The sequence below is a fragment of the Myotis yumanensis genome, unplaced genomic scaffold (genome assembly GCF_028538775.1).
Source record: "Myotis yumanensis isolate MYYU_CA2020_CCGP unplaced genomic scaffold, mMyoYum1.0.hap1 SCAF_11, whole genome shotgun sequence".
Taxonomy (NCBI): domain Eukaryota; kingdom Metazoa; phylum Chordata; class Mammalia; order Chiroptera; family Vespertilionidae; genus Myotis; species Myotis yumanensis.
In genome coordinates this window covers 42,833,175-42,855,657 of record NW_027223762.1, presented here as the reverse complement: position 1 = coordinate 42,855,657, position 22,483 = coordinate 42,833,175, and the positions used below count along the sequence as shown (strand labels likewise).

Genomic DNA, 22,483 nt, shown 5'->3' with positions numbered 1-22,483 from the left:
TTTAACTAGAGATGACAAGAGAAGGAAGATGCCTTGGTGTGGGGCTCAGGCCAGCCTGGTAAACAGAGTGTGGTGATGGATAGAATAGCCCCACAGAGCAGTGATCTCTCCAATTCCTGGCAGAGAAACTCCTGAACCTACTGAAACCTTCACCAGAACTGACTCACTCCCCACTGCTCCCTAACAAATTGAGCTTTATTGTGCTGACTGTCCCAAGGAAGCTACATTGGAAAAGGTATCTAATTCTTGCCTGAGGTAGTCACTAGTGGACAAAGGTTGCTACCACTGAGTTTGGGTGAGTCAGTTCTAGAACATTGCATGGCTAACCATCCTATCACCCACATGCTGGGATCCCCTAGGCATTGCAGCCTGGCTCTGACATTTGCTAACCTCGTTGAGAGCTGGCAGGCCAGAGACGAAGACCCATGTAGAAGGGAAACTTTCTCTTGTCTTCAAATTAATGAACCCCGGCTTCTTAGAAGCCTCTTAGAAGAGTGTCCTGCATCTAGGCAATGTGGCAAGTCTATGTATATGGCCAGTCAAATCCTAAGAAGGCAAGGACCTGAGTCTAGGAGGTCAGAATGGAGCCTTAAGCAAGAGGCTAGGTGTGTCCTTCTCACTATGCAGTGTGACTGGGGTATCGAAGGGGAGGAGATGGAGGGTGGGCAAGAGCAGGATGCAGAGGTAGGTATGTGTTTAGAGCCAAGAAACTAGAAGCCTAAAGAGCAACTTTGTCCAGACCGAGACAGAGACTGATACTCCATTTTAACCTTTTTCCCATGGTTCTCTCTTTCAATGACCTTCCTCCCTAGGATATCTAGAGAGTAAGTATATTATTCACTTGGGCCTTTTTCATCACTTTGAGGCAAGTCCTTCTGGTTTCCTCATTGACACTAATGATTACACTAAGATCCCTGCCCTGTGAGTTGTCCTCACCCTGACATACTAATCTACTAAACCAGCCTGGTGCCAACTGGCTGGCTGCCTCCTCTACCCTTGGTCCTTAGAGTGACCCTTGGCTTACCAATTCCTTTGGGGCTGGGAGTGGAGGCAGGAGTGTTCCCCCATCAGTGCCAGGTAAAGGGCTGTTCCCACTCAGCTTCCTGATACATGCAATACTCCTGCCGGTGCAGGGCCTGAAATTCAGCCCCGCCAGAGAGAACTCCTCCGCACCTCCCCGCCTCCTGCTGGTGAGGCTCAGGGCTTTAAGATCTGGAGCCACATCTCCCACAGAAGACTCACTATTAGAGGCAAGACCTAAAATCCCAGAAATCTCAGTGCCCAGCTAAAATGGGGAACGTGTTGGCTCTTGAGTTGGTGCTTAGATGTCATATTCGTTATATGTCCACCTGTGTCCTGGGATTCCCTTTCAGCCAATGACCCAGAAGTACTGGCCCCTCCACTTCCTGTGGACCAGCCACAGGGTGAATAGCCTGCCTCTCTGAAGCATCCTGGAGGCCCAGCCAGTAACACAGCCAGGTGCTTAGCCCAAGCCATCAGCGGGGTTTAAAAGCTTCCTTCCAAACATAGTTGAGCCAAAGGCCACCCTAAAACCTGTATTTCCCAGCCTCATAGGAATCATCCCTTTTCCTGGCCTGTTCCTGCCTTCCCTACCACCAGCTACACCAAAGCTTGACTCTCCCCCTCGTCCTGGCCCTTCTTAAGGGCGGCGGGCGGGGGGGGGGGGGGGGGGGGGTGACCCAGAGACCTGGGAGGGCACTCAGGAAGGAGAAGATGCTCCTGGGTCACAGAGCGGTGGCCATAGCAAAGCGGGTCAGGATCTGGTCTCGCGGAAGGGGAGGGCGAGGGCTCTCCTCTGGTATCTGAGCGTTCTACGGACAAACCAGCAGCTGCCGTCAGCGCTCGGGGCCCCTGAGTTTATCTGTCCAGTCATCCCAACTCCAGGCCTCATGACCAAGGAAGCTAACCTCTGAGTCTCAAAGACTCCCTCCCCTCTTCTCTCCTACCCATTGGGGAGCTTCCCATGGGAGCCGACAGCCAGCTCCAGCTGCTGGCCTCTGGGTGGCGTGAGGTGTCGTAAAGCGAATGATGACATAGGATGTTAGATGAAATGTTCTGTAAATCAGGAAGTGGTTTTCTTCCTTTCTTCTTTCTTTTTGTTTTGGTTTGTCTTTGTTTAGATTTATAGCACAGTTAAGAAATGAAAAGGATTCCTTCTCTGGGATAAAGACTCTTAAACCAGGCCAGTTCCACAGACATAACTGAGGCGTTATGTGGGAAGGACCGAGGACAGTGGTCCTCATGGCCTTGAGGACTCTAGTGCTTTCTTTTCAACCTAAACCTCTGAACCTGTTACCTCTCCTTCCCCCTCCACACACAGGCCTCCTCAGGCAGGTGGCTGTGCCTTACGTGCAGTGTTCTCGGTGCTGTTGCCTGGAGGCCCTTAGGTTTAGATCGGAGAGGCGTCCCACTGTCAGCCAGAGCCATACAGCTGTGGTGCTCCTCAGAACCTTACACTCGGATATAAATGTCCCGGTGGGATCTCTGGCCTCTCATTTGCCCCTCAGTGCGGGGCCACCTCACAGAGAACAGTGGGCAGCATTGGCCAAAGGAGTGTGCCTGGGAGAGTTTACTCCCCCTGCCGGGTTTCTCCCTCCCCTCCTCTATCCTGTGTCCTTGCAGCCCAGGGAGCTGTGAGGTCAGGGAGCAGATGATGGAGAAACCCAGCCTACCCCACCCCAGGGAGAAAGTGGTCTGGGCAATGTTCTCAGTCTCTGGCACTAGAACTCGCTGAGGGCTAGAAGTCTGGTGTGCAGAGGCTGGGGCCAAAGTTAACAGTTACCAACAGATGCCAGAGGGCATGCATGGGCCTCCGCAGGGAATAGCAGATTCCTGGCGTCTGTGCAAAGTGTAGTCAGACTTGGAGGATGCTGTGCAGCCTCAGCCTGCCCTTGACTTTCTATATCCATGCTTCCCATTGTGTCTCTCCATTGACAGGACCACTGTTCAGAGCTGTCCATGGTCTGCTGGAGAAATGTGCTAGGTGTGTGCTCTGGACCATTAGTGTGGCCTAGTGATAGAAAGTTCTCCAAAGTCAAAGGCCTGAGATCTAGACAGCCATTGAGAACTCAGGCTTCTCTTGCTGAAAGCCCTGGTTTATCAAGTGCGAGAATGGGGCTCATCTCTTTCCTTAGCACCTCCCGCCTCTGGGGTCCTCACTCTGAGGCAGAGGAAAAGAGATAGGTCCAGCCCTCAGTCTTGTTAGGCCTGGAGTAGAGTAGCCAGCTGCAGTGAGGTTTGGAGTTATACGGTGTTGTTCTCCTTCTCCTGGAACTGCTGGTGAGAGCATGTTTCTGCTTTACCTTTCAAATGCCAGCTCTGAGGTCCCAGCAGGTGCGAGACACCTTCCGAGGTGATAAGCAGATCCTAGATATTCTGTTAGAGCCCTTGACCTCCAGTGCTGTGGCAGGTCCCAGGTTCCTCCCTACAACAGGTGTATACCTGGGGATGGAAGGGGATGAAGCCGGGAGGGCGAGGAGGGACCATAGGGGTTAGCCCCTCCACCGCTGGCTCTTGACTGATTCTGAAGGTGGGTGAATTGGGCAGGCAGCTTCCTGAGTAATAGACAAGTATAAGCCTGGCAATGGGGAAGCTCTGGACTAAAAAGCTGGGTGGCAGTTAGGGAGCACTGCGCCAGCCTACCCTTGCCGGCTCCCCTCCCACCACTGTCCCCTCAAACACTTGCTCTCTTTCTCTCCTCTGTTCAGGATGAAGGACACTAGCCGCAAGAACAACATGTTTGCACAGTTTCGTAAAAACGAGCGAGACAAGCAGAAGTTGATTGACACCGTGGCCAAGCAGCTCCGCGGGCTCATCAGCAGCCACCACTCGTGAAGGCGGCCTGGCCGGCCCTGCGTTTGTGCATTCTTCTTCAGAGAGAGAAAATGTATTTTTTTAATAACCTGTGTACAGAATCCGCATAACCTTTCCCCATAGTAATAGAGGCACGAGAGGAAGCCAGCACGAGAGACGTTGCTGGGCTGGGACTTGGGAGTCTTCGCTACACTGTCTGTGTCATCATAGAGGTGGTGGTGCCTTCAGTCCTGGACGATGAGCACCTTTCACCGCAGCTCTGGTGCTTAGGTCTGGGCCTCAGCTAACTACACAAACACAGTGGGCACTTGGCAGTGGAGGGGAGGTGAGCAGGCGAAAGGATGATACAGTATATCCTGTTCACCCCTGGGGACCCCGTTCATCCTAGGTGGGGCCAATGCAAGGCCAGGGCCTGCACAGCGTTGCTGTTTAGTGTGGGGAAGGCCACACAGTCCTGGGGGCGCCTCTCCTCCTTCCGCTCTCTCTTGCCGGTCCCCCACAGAGAGCAGATTCCTTAGCCTGGATCTGGCCCAGTGCTTCTGCTGCTAGTTCTTCTGTGACAGGATAGAGCAGGGGTCCTATCTGGACCCCGTGGCTCACTGTAGGGGCCCGGCCCCTTCCCCATTCATCTCATTTCCTTCTTTCAGGGCGCAGGTCACCAGTTACTCCTCACAGAGTCCCAGACTTGCCTCCCCGCAGTGTCATTGGGGGAGGTCAGATTCCAGAAGTCTGAAAATGGCCCTTACTTGACCCTTAGGTAAAACCTTGAGATCGTTCCTTTGCGTTTTAAAATCAGCTTTCTGGCCACCATCTTTAAAGGAAATGTCACCAGCTCTGCACCATGGGGGCAGCCACTAGTGATGGAGCCACTGTCACCATGAAGGGGTGTCTCCTGGCTAGTGGTTGGCCACCTCTGGCCCAGCCACCCCTCCCTCAGTCGTATCCTGGGGACAGAAGCTCTAGCTCTGGCCCCAGGCTCCCATCCCCTTCCGAGATCCCCACAGCCATCTGTGGGCCTTGTCTGAGAAACACTATCTATGATCCTAACCCCCAAACTTGGGAGCGAGCTCAGAGAGCCGCACCCACCAGCTCGGAGTCTGTCTGCTGGCCCCGCTGCTCCTGAGGCTTATGCAGGGGCTGTGCTGTGAGGCCACTCAGAGGAGCCTGCACTTTGAGACACTTCAGGAAGTTCCCATTGGGGCTCCTGGCAAGAGTATAATTGCGCATCACAAACAATTACAAGTGAGCCACACAGGTATTTCCAGCCGGGCTCTGTGAGGAGACACTCCCATGTCCCATCAAACAGAATCCTCGCCTCCTTTGTCAGCTGCCCAGTCGCTTCTGGGGAGGGCAGTGCTTCCTTTGTCATTCCCCACCCCAGCCCCTCCTTCACTCATCACGACTGGAGAACACCGGGAAGAGCATATGCAGGGACACGCAGCCTCCTCCAGCCGGGGACCGGGCTGCGCGTGTGCTCGCTCTGCAGGTGCCTCTGGAGGCGCCCCTGGGCTGGGCGTGTGGGCCAGGGTCTCAGGATGAGGGTTGGGGAGGAGTGCTGCCCCCAGAACTTCAAAGGCCAAGGAAAGGCAGGGGCCCGTGGGAATGACACCAAGATGCCATCTCCCAAGCCTTGGATTTTATTGGAAAAAGCCAGGAACGGTGACACTAATCTGAGTCGGGTTGCTTAAAAGGGGCCCCAACACCCTCCTTCCCTCTCCTCGGTTTGCAGCGAGGTCTCTGAGCTTTGAGCACCAAGACTGTGAGGCGGGAACGGGGTGAACCTTAAGCGCACCAATGTTTGTCTTTTTGCCAGCATTGCTGGTCTGGTCTCAGACCTGCCCCCGGAAAGACTGTGCTAGAGAGGAAACCTGGCCGGGGAGAGAAGGTTGTCCTGCCCTTTGCTCACAGCCCTGCCTCCAAGGAAAAGCCTGTTCAAGCTCAAGGTGACCCTGTGGCAGCTCTCCTCTCTCCCAGCCCGCCTCAGTCTGAGCTGTCTGTAGACACACTGTTCCCGGGCACAGGAAGGTAACATCGGGGGCCAGCAATGCCCAAGTTTGCGTTGGTGAAGCAGGATTTTCTGCTTTTGTCTGGAGGCCTCTCACTGGCCAGCCCTTGGGAGCACCTGTGCCCAAGCCCCTCAGACTCCGGAGCTCTGGCCTCGGATGCCCGGAGATGCACACGTGCCTGGAGCCTCAACAAGAGGGCGAGAACATGGGTGGCTGGGAGCCTACCAGCCTTCTAGTTGGCATAAACCCTTGGCACAGTTCTTGGGGGAACCAGGTTCATGTTTCTGAAAGGACAGTGTGGTTTGGGACCCTGAGGTTTCAGTAGTAACAGAGGGACCTTGCAGTTTTAACATTCGGCAGGAAGTCTCTCTGAGTAGATTGTAAATGAGGCCGTTGGTCGGTGGGGAGAGCAGGACCTGGAACCTGGAACCGGCAGAATCCCTGTTGGCAAAGGGAATGCAGAGCTTCCGGGGAGCGTTCCCCAGTGTCTCCTGGCCTCCGCCGCCTCGCTGCCCTGCACACCTGGCACGTGCTTGCTCAGCAAGTCCAGACCCAGGGCCCTTTGTCCCCGAGATTGGCATTGGCCAGGACCTTCTTCTGAGGTCCCTGAGCACGCCCTGGGCCCGCTGCAGAAACCCCCTCAGCCTCCCTCCTCCCAGGGCTCTGCTCCTGGCGGCTCAGTTGCCTCTTTTCTTTTTCTCTTTCTCTTTTTTTTTTTTTTTTTGCCTAAATTCACAATTCCTTTTCACTCATATGTTGGAAATGGCCTTTTTATTTTGCACAAATAGTTGCACATTTACTGCAGAAATTTAGGAGAGTCCATTTTTAACTCTAAAGGGAACTTTTTAAAAACTGACTAGTAAAGCTACTGATGCAGATGGGCCTCCCGGTTATTGGAGAACCTCCTGTGTGTAAAGAGCATGTCATTCCTCCTGTACATTCTCTTTTACCTGCTATTAAAGGAGAAAGCCTCTGCCTGTTTCAGAAGCCACGTGCTGTCTCCTGGTGTTTGTTCTCCGCCGTCTTTGCACAGGGCGCCCACAGTTGGATGTAGCCACGCCTGGCGGGGAGGACAGCCTGCTCTCAGACAAGCAAGGCGCCCTTGGAGACACCCCGAGCTCCTGGTTAGGTTTTCCTGTCTGTGCGTTCACACTGGCGTCCTCATTAAGAGGAACAACCTTTGAAATGCCTGATGTATGGGGAGCACCGGGCGAGGCAGCGTGGGCCCAATGTGTTTGGGATACCAGGCCCCGCCATGGGAAGGTTCCCAATCAAGACAGTGATGCCGAACAAAGCTGTGGGGGGAGGGAGGGAGAGCCTGTTCCAGAGCTCAGGAGGGGAGGGGGCAGGCCTCATGGCCTGCTGGAGACAGTCTGGTCAGGGAAGGCAGCTCAGAGAAAGCAGGATGCTAGTAGGCTGGGCCTTGAAGGAATGAAATTCAAACTTAGGTAAGCCATGGGAGCATTTTAGGCGCAGACACATTAGAGTGAAAAGCCGGTGTGAGCCAGGTATATGCCTGGAGGACGGTGAGGAACCCGGTGGGCACATCTGAAGCCTCGGTGAGTACGGATGGAAGTGGCACAGCAGCGCCCAGCCTGCCTGTGCCCTCGGCTGGCGTGACGCCGTGGGAATAGGCTGGGAAGAGGTCTGGATATTGCAACCGGGCTTTGATGCCTGAGGGGCTTCGGTCCCGGCTGCACCACTCAGGGGCTGGACGGCCTTCAGCACCTCCCCAACCCCAATAATCCTTGTCAGTGAGAGCAGAACAGTCGTCCCTAACTTACAGGCTGCGGTGAAGTGTGAATGAGCTGGACGGTCAAAACACTTAGCCGGTACCTAGACATAGTCCTGTATTTAAGGCCTTTCCCTCGCTCCCCTCCAATTCCATAACTTCCCCTGTGGCTGAGCATCGGACCAATCTCTTTGGAAATGTGGGTCTCCAGTGAGGGGCGCCAGGGCTCTGAGCAGTTGCCTCCTCCCTCTGCCTCTAGTGATTGATGGCAGGAGCGTCTTCAGGACCTGGAACTCCGGCACCTGCCTCTTCCAGAAGCCCCCACGCGAACCCCAGGTCCTACCAGAAGGCAGTGCAGCCATCATTCCTAGCTTTCTCTCCCCACACCAGCGGAGGGAACCCAGGGGGGCATGAGGCCCTGCCCTTCTGAGGATACAGACACTCCCAGCTGGTTGGGGAGACTGCAAACAAGAGGGTCCAGCCCAGGGGCTTGGGGTTGTCAAAGCCACAGCGAACCTGACTCGCCCCAAAGCTTCTGAGCACTGCCTGGCACAACGCCTGGCCCAAGGCCTTGTCCACAGAAGGCCCTGCAGCCTGGAGGTGCTCTGCCGGGGGGGGGGGGGGGGGGGGGGGGGGGAAGAGGAGCAAACAGGGACGGATGTGAAGCAGCCACCGCTTGCCCCTTTTCTCACAGCCAGGCTTATCTGCTCACCAGGCAGATGGGGTGGGGAATAGAGGCAGATAAGAGGAGGAGGGCGGGAGAGAAAGTGCCAGACCCTTTCCCCAAAGGCCTCAGTTTTGAATTTAATGGGCAGTGTTTGCTGGAATGAGAGAGGCCTGGGGACCCCAGGGACCAGAGGACAAAGACTGGAGGAAGTGGAAGGAGGAGGAGGAGGGAAGTGGGGCCTGGGCATTGTGTGGGAGAGCTCCCCCTCTATCTGTTTCAATCGCTGGTGGGGTTAGGGTTACCCTGCACTTGGGGCCCAGCTGTTTAGTGGGGTCGGTGGCGTCAGCCATTGTGATGGTAATGGGGGCCTCCCACAGGGGCGCCCTTCCATGGCCAGCCACACAGGGACCCCAGAGAGGACCACGGTGCTGTCCCCTCGGGTGGGGCAGGATGTGGCCCGGAATGGACGCAGGACAACAGCCCCCTCCAGTCCGAACCCCTGCTAAGTGTACCTTCCAAACCCAAGCTCTGACCTTCCTCTCTCCAGAGCTCCAGAAAGGGAATGGAATCTGAACATTGAGACGCCTTTCTGGCCCTAAACAATCCTTCCATTCTCTCTGCTCAATGATGGGCCTATTTCCCCCTGTAAATAGGTCTCGTAATCTCCAACTCTTACCTTTGCCTCTACGGTAATTAATTGGGTCTCCCTCTTGTTCTCCTCACACACTCCGCTCTCGGTTACAGGCTCAGGTTCGGCGGGCTGGATGGCTTTTCTTTCTGTTCCATGAAGTGCTTATTTTTAAAGCGGATGGAGTAAGGCCCTCCCCAGTGAACCCCTTCTCCAGAGAAGCCTGCTGGGGAAACCCCCTTCCGCGGGCATAGCCAGGGGCCTCCAGAGCCCCATCTGAGCAGCCATGTCCAAGGTTGTAAGGAGGATTCCAGGAAGGGAATGTTCAGTGACCCCCTCAGGAGCCACATGGAGACAGAGGGAGGCAAAGATGGGCATCAGAGGAAGATCAAAGTTCAAAGAGTCCCCCCACCACAGCCCCAGGGTGAAGGGGACCAGCAGGGCCTCATGAGGGCCTGTAAGCAGGAGGGTGGAGATAGAGCCCAGCCTGGCCTGGTGAGGAGGCCGCTTCGGGGCGGGCCTGCAGCAGGCAGCTTCGCCCCAGGGAGACTGAGGGTGTCTGGATTTGCGAGCGCACTTGCCGGACGCTTCCTCTGCAACCGAGATCTCAGAGGCAGGACCCACATCATACGCCTGATGCCCTGCAGCCCCTGCCCAGCGAGCGGCGCCTGGGCCTTAGACCAGATGAATCACACGTGCAGGGGCACAGTCCCTGTGAGAGCAGCCTCCCTGCTGGGGGCAGTATTCTGTCATGGACCTGTTTGGAAAGCATATGGCGATCATAGAAAACAAACCAACTTTAAGTCCGTTTTATTATGGTTTTGAAATTCCCTACACACGTGGACCACCCACTCCCGTGGGCCCTGGAGCAGGGAACAGGGTGAAACAGCCTGAGTCAGGGGAGGAACCGGAGCGCAGTCACTTCCCCACCGGCAGGATGTGGTGGGGCGATGACAGTGGCTCCATGTCTCCGTGTAGGGCCCGGGGCTCCCCCCTTAGCCCCAATCCCGTTCCCTACATATAACCTCTGCCGACAGGATGGCGATGTTCTTCCGGATCACTTCAATATGGAGATACTGACTTTTTCCCCCACACAAAGTTATATTTTCTCTCTCAATGTGTCTTACACGTCTTTCATGGCAACATATGGGATTTCTTCATCCTTTACGAAGCCCGTAAGTACTTCCTTTGAGGTATAGGTGCACGTTGAGTCTATTTAACTAATTCTGAATTGATGAATATTTGAGACATAACAGTATTTCACAACTAAAAACAGTATCTTTGCCTTCTTGCTTAGGGGTTTCTATAGCATAACATTTCAGGAGTGGAATTGATTGGTTAAAGGCTATCAATATAATAAATGTTAATAGAAATACTGTGTAGTACTCTTTTGAAAATCACTGGTTTACACCACCCTCTCCCACAGGACATGAGTTTGTTTCCCTGTATCCTCAGCCCTAAGTAATACCCATATTTTTCCTTCTTCCCAACCTTATATGTAAAAAATGTTGACATTTTGTTTTATTTACATTTTTTAAAGTGAGCATAAGCATCTATTTGTATTGTTTATTGGCCATTTGTATTTCTTCTTATTGGAAGTGGCTATATCCTGCCTTCTTTTTAAAAAATTAGGTTGTTTCCTTTTTCATATTTATTTGTAGCTCTTTGTTTATTAGGGCTTTAATTATTTTGCAAATATTTTCCCAGGTTGTCTTTTAACTTTGTTCAGGATCCACTTACAATTTTTTTTTTTAACAGGGAACAAAAACCAACTCAGAAAAGTTGATACTTTTGACAGCAGCGAGGCCATCCTGAATCTCACTTCCCTCGGGGTGGCTGAATGGTTCTAGTTTCCCCAGTCTCACATCTCCACACCACACTGCGAGGAAGCAGGCGCCCAGGGGCCCCTCTGAGGAGTGAGGCACCTTGTCCCATGAGCCTCCTGTTGTGAGAGCCCTGAACTGGATTCCAGGTCATTCCTTTCCACCAGGACCACGCCTCAGCGTTACTGCTTAGACCGGGGTTACCTGAACCGAATGCTGTGGCAAGGGCCCCAGGATTACCTGGCAGGTTAAAGCAATCAGTTCTCACCCCTGCAATTTGGAGTAAAGAGGTGTTCATACTCAGCCCCCAAACTCACTGCTTGGCAGCTATGCAATGGGGAACCGGTGGGAAGAACACTGAGGGGACACCACAATCCTGACCACCTGGTGTTTTTTGCCATATAGAGGCTTTTTCGGTTTTGCAATGTCAGCTGATCAGACTTTTCCTTTATAATGTTTAGATGCTATGTCATACTTAGATTTCCCCCTTCAAAGTTATAAAAAAGTTGACCCATGTTTCCTCCTGATAGTGCATGTTTAACATATTAATCATTTATCAACTTGAAATGCACTTTGAGGTGAAGAATGTGGGAGGTGCCCCCCCCCTCCCCCCGCCCCAAATGGCTAACCAGTTGTCCCACAACATCCCTGACTCGTTTTTAAACATCTTTATCACACATTAAATCCTCATTGATCCTGGGGTCTGTTTCTGGATTTCCTTTCCTGTCCGAGATCATTCTGTTTCTGAGTCATTACCACATTGATTAATGACCATATCTTTGTAATCTGTTTTAATATCTAGTAGTCCCTTCCTCCCCACATCATGCTTTTTTTTAGAATGTTCCTGAATAGGGGTGAGGATACGGAGACATGGTGGTAGGAAGATGAAGTGATACAACTATAGAAGGCAGTTGGGTGGTGGAGATCCCAATCCCTATCTGCAATCTGTCATCCAAAAGCTCTGGAAACGGAAAGTTCTTAACTCATTCAGTGGCAAGATCTGACCTGATGTGAAGCTATTTATTGTCTTTATCTCCCACCACAGGGATATTTATATTTTTCACCACAGAAAAAGTAATATATTGATTATGGAATACTTCCCCAAACCCTGCTGAGAGTGTTATATTTGGCACATACACTGTATTGCCTTTCTAAAATCCAAATATTCTTATTCTGAAACACACCTGGCCCCAGGGGTTTTGAATAATGTATTGTGAGCTGGTATCTGGTAAAGTTAAAGATATGTATATCCTAACACCCAGCAATTCCACGTCTAGGAATATTTCCTAGAGAAATCTATCCACAGGTGAATAGGAGGCACATATAAGATTTTTTATTCTAGCATTGTTTATAATTATGAAAAATTAGAAATAATCTAAGTTTCCATCAATGGGATATAACTTGTGATATCTAATAGAGTACTGTATAGCATTTAAAATGAACTGTATCTACCTGTGTCAATATGAATACATCTTTCAAAAAATTGTTGAATTAGAAAAACAGTTAAAAAATGATAACAGTACAATACAACTTAAAGTTAGAAAATATGCGTGAAAATAAACACCAATTTCAGTATAGTGTGATCTATCTTTCAGAGGGAGGACAAAAATGAGGTCTCCACCAGCTACCAGCCGGTTACTTATTTATTCAATCCTAGTATATGGTTTCAGAGTTGCTAACCCATAACCTCATGTTCACCTGTTGTTTTTTTTTATGTTCTAATACATTTATTTTTAATTTTATATGAGTTCAAATAACTACATTTTACATTCACAATATTTTATTGTTCCTCCAGCAAGATACACATGCCGAGCACAGGAGGCACACACTAAATGAGTAACTTTTCCTAAATTGAGAATTTAAGAGTTTCACCTATTTTTAATTATTATTCATACTAGCCTTTATCATACAAAATTTTGAAATTTAATGTAGCTTAATTGTCCATTTTTTTTTCTTTAAGCTCCTGAGTTTTGTATCTTGGTTCAAAAAGCTTCCCAACTCATCACCCACCCCCAGATTATGAAAATATATTAGTTTTGTGTTGTTCAGATATTCATCCTACCTGGATTACAAGACATGTAAAATGAAGCTTTAACCATTTATTTTTTTCTCAAATGGCTATCTGAAGGTCCTAAACAGCTATTACTGTTAGTCAACCCTTTCCTTGCTGTGTTGCAATGCATGGGTCTATTTCTAGACTTGGGATTCTACTGGTCCGTTTGTCTATTTCTTTGCCAATATGAGACTATTTTTAGTTTTATTACCTTAAAATATGTTTTGACATCTAGTAGCGAAAGTCTCCCATCGATGATCTTTTTTCAAAAATGTCTTGGCTCTTCTTGTATGTTTATTCTCTCAGATGAGCTTTAGAATTAATTTGCAAAGTTTCATTCTTAAAGTCCTATGGGGATTTTGATTGGGATTACATTGAATTTATCTCATTTTTGAGATAGTCAGATCCCAACACAGTAAGTCTGTCGTTGGGTCTTCTTTTATGTCTTTCATAAAGTTTTATGCTTTCTTCCCATAAGTCTTGCATTATTCATGAATCTACACTATTCACATTCCTCACATAAATTCACATGAATATTCACATTCATTATATGTTTTAAATTACATTTTTAGATTTATTAATGCTAATATATAAGAAAGCTATTGATTATATGTTTGTCATATGTCTGAACAAGTTACTGTATGGTTTTATCGATCAGTTTTTCAGCTGATTCTCGGGATATTCTATTGCAGGCAGTGCCAATGTCCGTCAATAATGACAACTTCTTATTCCTTTCTAAATCAAAGAGCTGCTGATCGAGGGGGTGGGGGTGAGTAGACAAATCACTAAGCCAACCTAGTCAATGGAAAATGATTTTTAAAAGTACAAATACTTTCCTGATTCCTGAGCAAAATTAGGAATTAGAAAATAGAAATAACCACATACTTGAGAAAAAATAAGTAATAATTTAAAATAATTAAAATACAAGTAATGTTGACAATACTTTATATAATTTTGTGGAAATAACTTCATAAACTTAAAGAAAGATAGCAGATGCTTCTAGAATATATATATATATATATATATATATATATATATCCAAAATTAACCCAGGAAGGAAAAGAAAGCCCCAAAAGATAAATAATCATAAGAGAAATTAAAGTTGTCCAAGAGCTATCTCTAATATTTATATTGTTATACTTTTGATTTTTCTTGCCTTTCTGTTTTTTTTTCCTTATTTAATTAGCTCAGACAGCCAGACAGTGTTGAATAACAGAGGTAATGGTAAGAATGTATGTCTTGCCCTGGCTGTGTGGCTCTGTTGGTTGAAGCATCATCCAGTACATTGATTCCCAGTCAGGGCACATACCTAGGTTGGGGCAAATACGGGAGGTAACTGATTGTTGTTTTCCTCTCAGATTGATCTCCCTCTCTCGCTAAAATCAATGAAAACATATCCTCAGATGAGGATCGAAATCTATAATAATAAAAGCATAATATGCTAATTAGACTGGACATCCTTCTAGACAACCTTCTGGATGAAGCCAGGGCTTCGAGGGAAGCCTGGGTCGGGTGCCAGAGGGAAACCGGGGGAAGGAAAGCCTACTCTTGCACGGATTTTGTGCATCAGGCCTCTAGTAAATAAATAAAAGCATGTATCTCTTTCTTTGCTTTAATAGAAGTGCTTCTAACGTTAGTTGTTAATTATAAAGTTAAGGGGATTTACTTCTATTCCTAGCTTATTGTAAGCTTGTATAAGAAATTTATCAAATGCTTTTCTTCAGCATAGGTTGGAATGATTAGTCTTTTTCCTTTACCTGTTAATATAGTAAAGTCTGAATGTTGAAACATCTCCCAGCTCATTTATGGGATCAACACCGCTTGGTTATGTCTTCTTATTTTGGTGACCCTCTGGATTTTATTGAGTGGCATTTGATTTAGGATTTTTGTATAAATATTCATGAGTTAGATTTGTCTGTACTAGCTGCCTTCAAACGGGTTTGTTCCGGTACACAGGAGGACTTTTGGGGAAATGTTGGCTCTCCTTTTGCTTTGGTGGATCAAAGGTTCTATGTTCCTTGAAGTGTCTTGTCAAAGTGGGGAGAAAACTAGAGTATTGATCCTCAATGGCTTGTAATCTAGAAGCCATCCGACGAGTGTAGATGAGCGGGTGAGACAGTGAGGGAGGGAAATAACCTGAGAAAATAAGTTACAACAGCAGACTTAGTCATGTAGACTGTCTCTAAACAGACCCTTACCCATGCTGAAACTTCCTTTACTCTGAGGACTGGCAGAGGGGATGTAAATGAGGGACAGATCCAAAAGTCCACATGGGAGGTGAGCCCATTGATTTTGTGGTAACGAAACATCTAGGGTGTTGGGGGAGGCCAAGCCAATGTCCCCTTGGTTCACCGGGAAAATGACAGGGTTGCTAGAAGCAGGGTTGCTGGTTCCAGAGGAGGGTAGGTTTGCGAGCAGATAAGGAATTGCCTTTGGACATGTGTAAGGACATCTCTCAGAGGCTTGAGGAAGGAAAAGCCTGGGCCCAGAGAGCCGTCAAATGGTGACTGTAATCCTCACGATGAACCTGTCTGCAAGGTTTACTGTCCAGGTCAGTAAAGCAGGAAAGTTGAGTTCTCCATCTTTTATCTCTAATAATCATGCATCCTTTGTGAGGAATCAGCACAGAGCTCATTGGCATTACGGGAAAGTCCGCAGGCCAAGAGAGATGTCTGCTTAGTTATAGGCAGAAGGCAAGGCACACTTAGCAATGGCTAGAATAAAGTTGCTTGAGATAGAAGTGAGCGCGTGAGGTCCTGGAGCACATAAGAGAGGATTTATTCAGGGGGAAAAGCACTAAGAGCCTCGGCCCTGGGGCTGTGAGGAGAAGCGTGCAGTGTCTGTACTTGCTATCATTTAATCAAGAGAAAGGAGCACAGATCAATTGCCTGATTCCCCAGTTCCCACCAATGCGACCCACCTCACTCCATCCTTGTCCATCCTCCCGTCTCCTCCCATCCTCCTCTCTGGGCCCAGGCTTTTCCTTCCTCAAGCCTCTGAGAGATGTCCTTACACATGTCCAAAGGCAATTCCTTATCTGCTCGCAAACCTACCCTCCTCTGGAACCAGCAACCCTGCTTCTAGCAACCCTGTCATTTTCCCAGTAAACCAAGGGGACATTGGCTTGGCCTTCCCCAACACCCTAGATGTTTCGTTACCAAAGGCAGGAACCATTTCCGTCTTCATCGCCCCGTAGGGGTAGGTGGGCGAATGAGAAAGAGAAAGGACTACAGTGACAGGATAAATGCTAAGCTGGAATGTACAGAATGTTCTGGAGCACCAAGGAAAGGGTGACAAGCTAGAAAACGCCATAAAGAAGATGATGTTTGATTTGGGTTTTGAAAAAGAAGAAGGCGTTTACCAGCCAGTAAAACCAGGATGTTTAAAGCTAAAGACCATCGAAGGGGACGTGACAAGGAAGGATATTCAGAGCAGTGGTGACTGTGCCAGGCCCGCCGGGGCGCTGCGGGCCAGCGTGAGCCAGCGCAGCCCCTCTGAGTCACAGGAACTTACCTGGAGCGCGCATCTCGGGGAGCCCGAGGGCCCCTCCTGGGTGGACACCCAGAGAAAACGACATGCGCTGCACAGCGTGTGCAGCCGCGAGGAGCCGGAGGAAGCTAGGTGTCTGTTGCTAGAATAAAACCTGGTAAATACCGTACACATTTGGGAATATTTTGCAACAGTCGGAGTAACAGACTGAAAGTACATAAAGCAACATGAATAGATCTCAAACACATGGCATTTTTTAAATATCTGAGACAAGATTTATAGTACCAGGTCATTTATGTCCATTAAAAATGCATATGATAGCGCTATTTTCAAAGATATACACACACCACCAGGGACAACACAGTGGCGTGTGAGTCGGGCATGAAGGTGGGGGATGAAGAGGGGCTGGGGGTCCAAGAGGAAAAGGAAATAAGGGAACGAAGCCTGCACTGGCGGAACGTCTGGGAACTAGAGGCTCCGTGACCAGGGCCCTGCCCCGCGGGCCGCGTGGAGGGCCTAGCGGTGCACACGTGTGTGGCCGCTTTCACCGCAGAAGCTGGGTGAGTTGGAGGGAGGCCAGAGCGGAGGCTGGGAGAGGGGCTGGTCAGTGCCCTCCTGGACCCCCATCCCGAGGGCCCCGGGAGCTGCTAGCTGCTTTAAGCAGGAAAGAACATGTGGTTTTAAAGGTCCATTCTGGTGGCCTAGAGGATAAGGAAAGACTAGAGACAGTGTAGTTTTAGGAGGCGCCTTTAAAATGACAAGAGGAAGACCAGAACTCAAGTGGCCGATGGGTGGTGTGGAGTGGGTGCCATCTGGGGCCAGGGCGGGACGCCCGGCAGACAGAACCCCCCCCCCCCCCCACTCCCGCCACACACACACACACACACACACACACACACGTCAGAGAGGCTCGCTTTGGCTTGGCTTCAGTCGGCCTGCCAAGGCCACAGTGACAACCTCTCCCCTCCTGATCCACTGCTCCTCCACCCAGGTCACCCGCACAGGGAACAGGAGGCTCAAGTGCTGATTCCCGCTCTTCCCTCTGGTTCCAGAAGTGACCTTGGACGGGTCACACCTGCTCCCTGGGCCTCATGTCCTCTCTTCCCGTTCCACGTGGTGCTGCCTTCAGCTGCATAGATTTCCCTGGGAGGAGCTCCTGCAGGGAGATCTGGCCCCTCCTGAGGCCCCCCAGGTGTCTCCCAGTCCTGCCACCCTCCTCAATCTTCCTGCTCCACGGCCCCACCCTGGTGAGGAAGAGCAACAAATTGGTCTCGTAATGGCCCTGCTGATTGTGTTAGGGGTGTCTAATGCAATATGCCCTCATGAGGACCATCCATCAGCGCAGAGCCCCTCCCCGCGTCCCTGCCAGCCCAGTCACATTAGCCAGGCAGCCCATTCATCACCACCACCCACCTCCATGGAGACTGGCCTAGACAGATGAGGGGCCAAATCAGATTTATGGGGAGGAATCGTGGAAAAAATCAGCCCCATCCATCTCTCAGACACTGAGGAGGGAGCCCTGTGTCCCCACTCCCTCCGAGGCTCCTGAGGGAAGCGGGTGCTGGTGGAGAAGCCGGCCAAGTGGCTTTTGTTTTCCTCAAGGTCCATTCCTGAGCCCTTGTGTTGCTTAGCACAGCCCTACCACTGGCCTCTCTGGGAGTTCATCATTTGTGGAGCAAAGCTCCTGCCAGGCTGGGACACTGTGCCCAGAGGCAACCACAACTTCTGAGAATCCAGAGAATTCATTTAACAGGGTTCCTGGGTCGGGCCGATTGCTGTGCATGGAGGATTGGGGGGCAGGGGGGCGGGGGCGGGGAGGTGGCGAATCAACAGCAAAATCGGCAGCAAGTCCCGTTCAGGGATGAGGCCAGGGCTTGGGCAGCCTCTTGGGAAGGGATTCACTTAGGCCTTCATGGGGTGGGGAGGGGGAGACCTCCCCCAGGGATCACCATGGCTCTGCAGGCCAGACCGACCAGGCAGTCCTTCTGTGTGGGAAGTGGCTGGAGAGGATTGAGAAGAGATGGGGAGGGGAAAACTGTCTTTCAGGTCCCAGGATGTGTGAAACCTGAAGCTTATGTGATTTGGGGGACCCCCTTTAGGAAAATAACACAAAACGAAGACTTGCCAGGGCCCCTCCCAGGATCCTGCACACGTGAGAGACCCCAAAGCTTCAGTTTCACCTTCAACCCGACCCTGCTGTGAGCCCGCCACTGAGTCAAGTGTGGTGTAGAGACTGTCTGTTTTTTTAATCCTCACATCTGCCAACTGTTCAGTGAGGCAAGACTATTCTTCCCACTTTTTTTAAAAAAATATATTTTATTGATTTTTTACAGAGAGGGATAGAGAGTTAGAAACACCGATGAGAAACATCGATCAGCTGCCTCCTGCACACCCCCTACTGGGGATGTGCCCACAACCAAGGTACATGCCCTTGACGGGAATTGAACCTGGGACCCTTGAGTCCGCAGGTCGATGCTCTATCCACTGAGCCAAACCAGTTAGGGCTATTCTTCCCACTTTTATAAGAAAATTAAGCCTCAGAGAGGGGAAGTGACTTGGCCAAGACTATACAGCTGGCGAATGGCGGAGGTCAGGCCCGGCTGTGCCCTCCGCCGCCCTCAGCCCGTTCTGCTGGCTGGGTGTGTGGTGGCTGGGAGGGGCCTGTGGCTCTAACGTCTCCTTTCCAGACAACCCTCAACCTGTGCACAGGGTGTCCCCTCTCTCTGCAGTTGCTCTACACCCATTGCTGCAGCTGCCCGGGGGGCTGGGGAGGCTGGGGGGCCTGGCAGAACCATGGGGTAGGAGGGTGGGAGAACTTCTTGTAACCCTAAAGCTTGAGGAATCAGTGATGGGCGCTCTGAGCTGGGCTGCCCCTGCACAATAGTTCATCTTGTGTCCCCCAAACTGACCACGTGTCCATCTGAGCTGCGTCCTGGGAGCCCATACCTGCGGCCCAGGCCACCCCCGGAGTCCTTTTCACGTGGGTGTAGCCTTCTCCACCCTGAACGCCATCCTCATCCCCCCCGGCCTTCCTCACTCTGCCCAAGGCTCCTCTGAGGTGACCCACACGCCGCAGGCCACGCTGGTCGTTCTCACCTGGGCCCTCAGGTGCCGAGGATGGTGGGTGGCCCTTTTGCCAGCAAGAAGCTCCAAGGCCGTGGAGCTCAGCCCCTGAACAGCTCACAGAGAGTGGGGAGGGCCGGGCCTGTGTCGTGTGAGTCTCGTGAGCGCGTGTGTATCCACCAGGAGAGGAAGCATTCAAGCTTCTCCTTGCTCCTTTGGTCTCCAGCTGGTGGCTGTGCCTGGTGTCTTCCCCGCAGCTGCGTCTCGCCCCTGAGGCAACGCCTGGCCTCCCCTCGGAGGGTACGGCTGGCCCAGGGCTGCTGAGCTGGGGCTTCAATGACCAGGTCTATCCTGCAGAGGTCTGGCCTGAGCACCCCCTTCCTCCTCCCCTGCCTTCCCTGTCTCATCCTTCACTCCTGCCCCCACCAGGCCCCGGCCCCTCTAGGCCACTCTGCACCCTGCTTGCCCCTCCAGCACATGGCCCTCCCGCGGTGAGTCAGGAGAGCGCGTGGGAAGGGATGCCAGGGTGAGTAGGGTGAGTGTGTGTATGTGTGTGAGTGTGTGTGTGTGTGTATGTGTGCTCCTAGGATGTGTAGGGTGTGTGTGTGTGTATGTGAGTGTGAGTGTGTGTGTGAGTGTGAGTGTGTGTGTGTGAGTGTGAGTGTGTGTGAGTGTGTGTGAGTGTGTGTGTGAGTGTGTGTGTGTGTGTGAGTGTGTGTGAGTGTGTGTGAGTATGTGTGAGTGTGTGTGTGTGTGTGTGTGCCCCAGGGTGGGTAGGGTGAGATTGCTAACTCGATTTCCTTGATACCCCTGAGATGCTGAGTGCTGAGGGGAAACGAATGAATAGCAATCTCAGTCTCAAGTGAGGCTGATGAGGACCTGTGTTTTGTGCAAAGAAAAGAGCTCCTCTTTCCCAGACCCCTTTTCCTCCGCTTGGAATTGACCGCCGGTGTTCCTGGGCTCTGTCCTGGCCTCTCTGCGTAGCTCCTCCACTCCTGTGGCTCCCATCAACCTCTGAGTGTCGCCGGCGGCCACGCCTCCCGGCTCAGCTCCCTCTTCTGTGCTTCTGTCTCCACCGCCCACCAGACAGCACCACATGGACATCTCTTAACCACCTAGAACCTTCCAGGACAAAACCCAACTCCTCACCCGGTTGCCCAAGCCTCACCCCCGGTCCCCTGGCTCAGCAGGTAGTACCTTCGTGCACCCAGTCACCCAACCAGAATCCTGACCCCTCATCCCTCCACACCTCAGAGTCGCCAAATCTGCCCACGTTTTGGTTGCCCAACCACAGGCTACCCCAGATTCTTCCTCTATAAAGTGAGGTGATAGTACCTGCCTCCTGGGGTCGCTGTGAGGGGGGAATGAAACAATACATGTGGGAGTGCTTTAAAAAGTGCCAGGCACATAGGACGTGCTTAGTACCTGTTGGCTATTTTTATTGTGTGGTCACTATGGCTACCGCTATTGTTATCACCTGAGTGAAGACCGATCTCCTAATACAGTGGTTCTCAACCTTCTGGCCCTTTAAATACAGTTCCTCATGTTGTGACCCAACCATAAAATTATTTTCATTGCTACTTCATAACTGTAATGTTGCTACTATTATGAAACGTCATGTAAATATCTGATATGCAGGATGGTCTTAGGCGACTCCCGTGAAAGGGTCATTCGACCGCCAAAGGGGTCGCGACCCACAGGTTGAGAACCACTGTCCTAATAGGTCTGCCTGCCTCCACTCTCCTTCCCTTCTCATCCACTCACCACACCGAGAGCACCGAGGCTCAGAAGGGAAGCAGAGCGCTCAAGCTCGTCAATGGCAGAGCTAGGTCTCGCGGGCCCCAGACCCCTTGTTCTCAGCGATGAAGCCACTCTGGCTCTTCGTGAGCGTGAAGAATGAATGGGTGTGGAGTAGCAGGGCCGTGAGGAAGGAATGAATCCCACGCATGGAAGACTGAGAGAGAGTCAGGGGCTCTCCAGATTTCCCAGAGAGAAGGGGTGTCAGGGTGGCCATCTGCTCGCAGGGGCTGGGAGACTGGGGACTTGTACTGAAGCTTGACTTGAAAAAGCGTGGAGTCTTGGTGAGGATGCTGATGGACAGAATGTGTGAGAGGCGCCAAAGTTCCCCCATGAGCCTCTCAGTGCTCCGGAGTGGTCCGGCCCAGGCCGGGGACCAGGTGAGACCCTGGAGGCAGACGTGCGCCAGCATGGCCTTGGCCCTCAGAGCAGTCGGGGCCAGGAGGTGCTTTTGTGCTTGGGAATTGTCCCTCTTCTCTTTGGCCACAATATCAGTACCTATGGAGGAAACTATGAAAGCCACAGCATGGGGACCCCGGTTAGCCTGGAGCTGGAGGGGAGTGCTGGTGGTGGAGGTGTGAGGAGGAAGGGGGGATGCTCAGGCGGCTACCACACAGCCTCCCTGCGTTGCCTCGCCATCCTCTGAGTCAGCGGGAGCCATGGCCTCAAGCACGAGGGAGTGATTTGGACCTGAGGGTGGGGACTTCTCCCGACGGGGTTCCCAGGTTAGCTCTGCTGGCCGAGCTCCCTCAGCCACTGGGAATGGGAAGGCAGGCCAGGGGGTGGGCTTGTTCCGGGCCAGTCTCCACGCTCTGGTAAGGGGGTCTCTTTCTTCCCAGGCTGTGCTTCTGCATTAAAGACTGATAACTTGGGCCCTAACCGGTTTGGCTCAGTGGATAGAGCGTTGGCCTGCGAATTGAAGGGTCCTGGGATTGATTCTGGTTAAGGGCATGTACCTTGGTTGTGGGCACATCCCCAGTAGGGAGTGTGCAAGGAGGCAGCTGAATTGATGTTTCTCTTAGCGATGTTTCTAACTCTCTATCCCTTTCCCTTCCTCTCTGTAAAAAAATCAACAAAATATATATATATTTTTTAAAAAGACTGATAACTTTGCTGCCCTCCCTTTAGTCCCCAAAGAATGGAAACCCTTGGGACAAGCAGCCCAATACTTTCATGTCCTCTGCCTCAGGCCCCAAACTGCCCTGACAGTCCATCCTTCTCCACCTAACCATCCTGGGAGGTCAAGTGCAGGATGGAACTTTGATTGGCAGGGAGAAGCCCAACCCATCCCTGTCCCAACCAGACCCCTAGGAGGAAGCTGGCTGCACAGGCCCAGGTAGGGCCCTGCACCTCCAGGAGCAGCTGCCTGAGAAGACTGCCCAGCAGGGGCT

The 22,483-nt window shown here is 51.3% G+C and overlaps 1 protein-coding gene across 2 annotated transcripts in view; it reads left to right on the top strand.

The window, feature by feature from the left end:
* The window catches only part of EXOC6B (exocyst complex component 6B), a 494,441-nt gene extending 487,870 nt beyond the window's left edge, over window positions 1-6,571 (top strand). For both annotated transcript variants that reach the window (XM_070429462.1, XM_070429464.1), the window contains one exon: window positions 3,729-6,571. In XM_070429462.1, the coding sequence (XP_070285563.1) occupies window positions 3,729-3,855 (127 nt within the window). In that variant the 3' untranslated portion in view covers window positions 3,856-6,571. The remainder of the gene's footprint in view (window positions 1-3,728) is intronic.
* The last annotated feature ends 15,912 nt before the right edge of the window (window positions 6,572-22,483 follow it).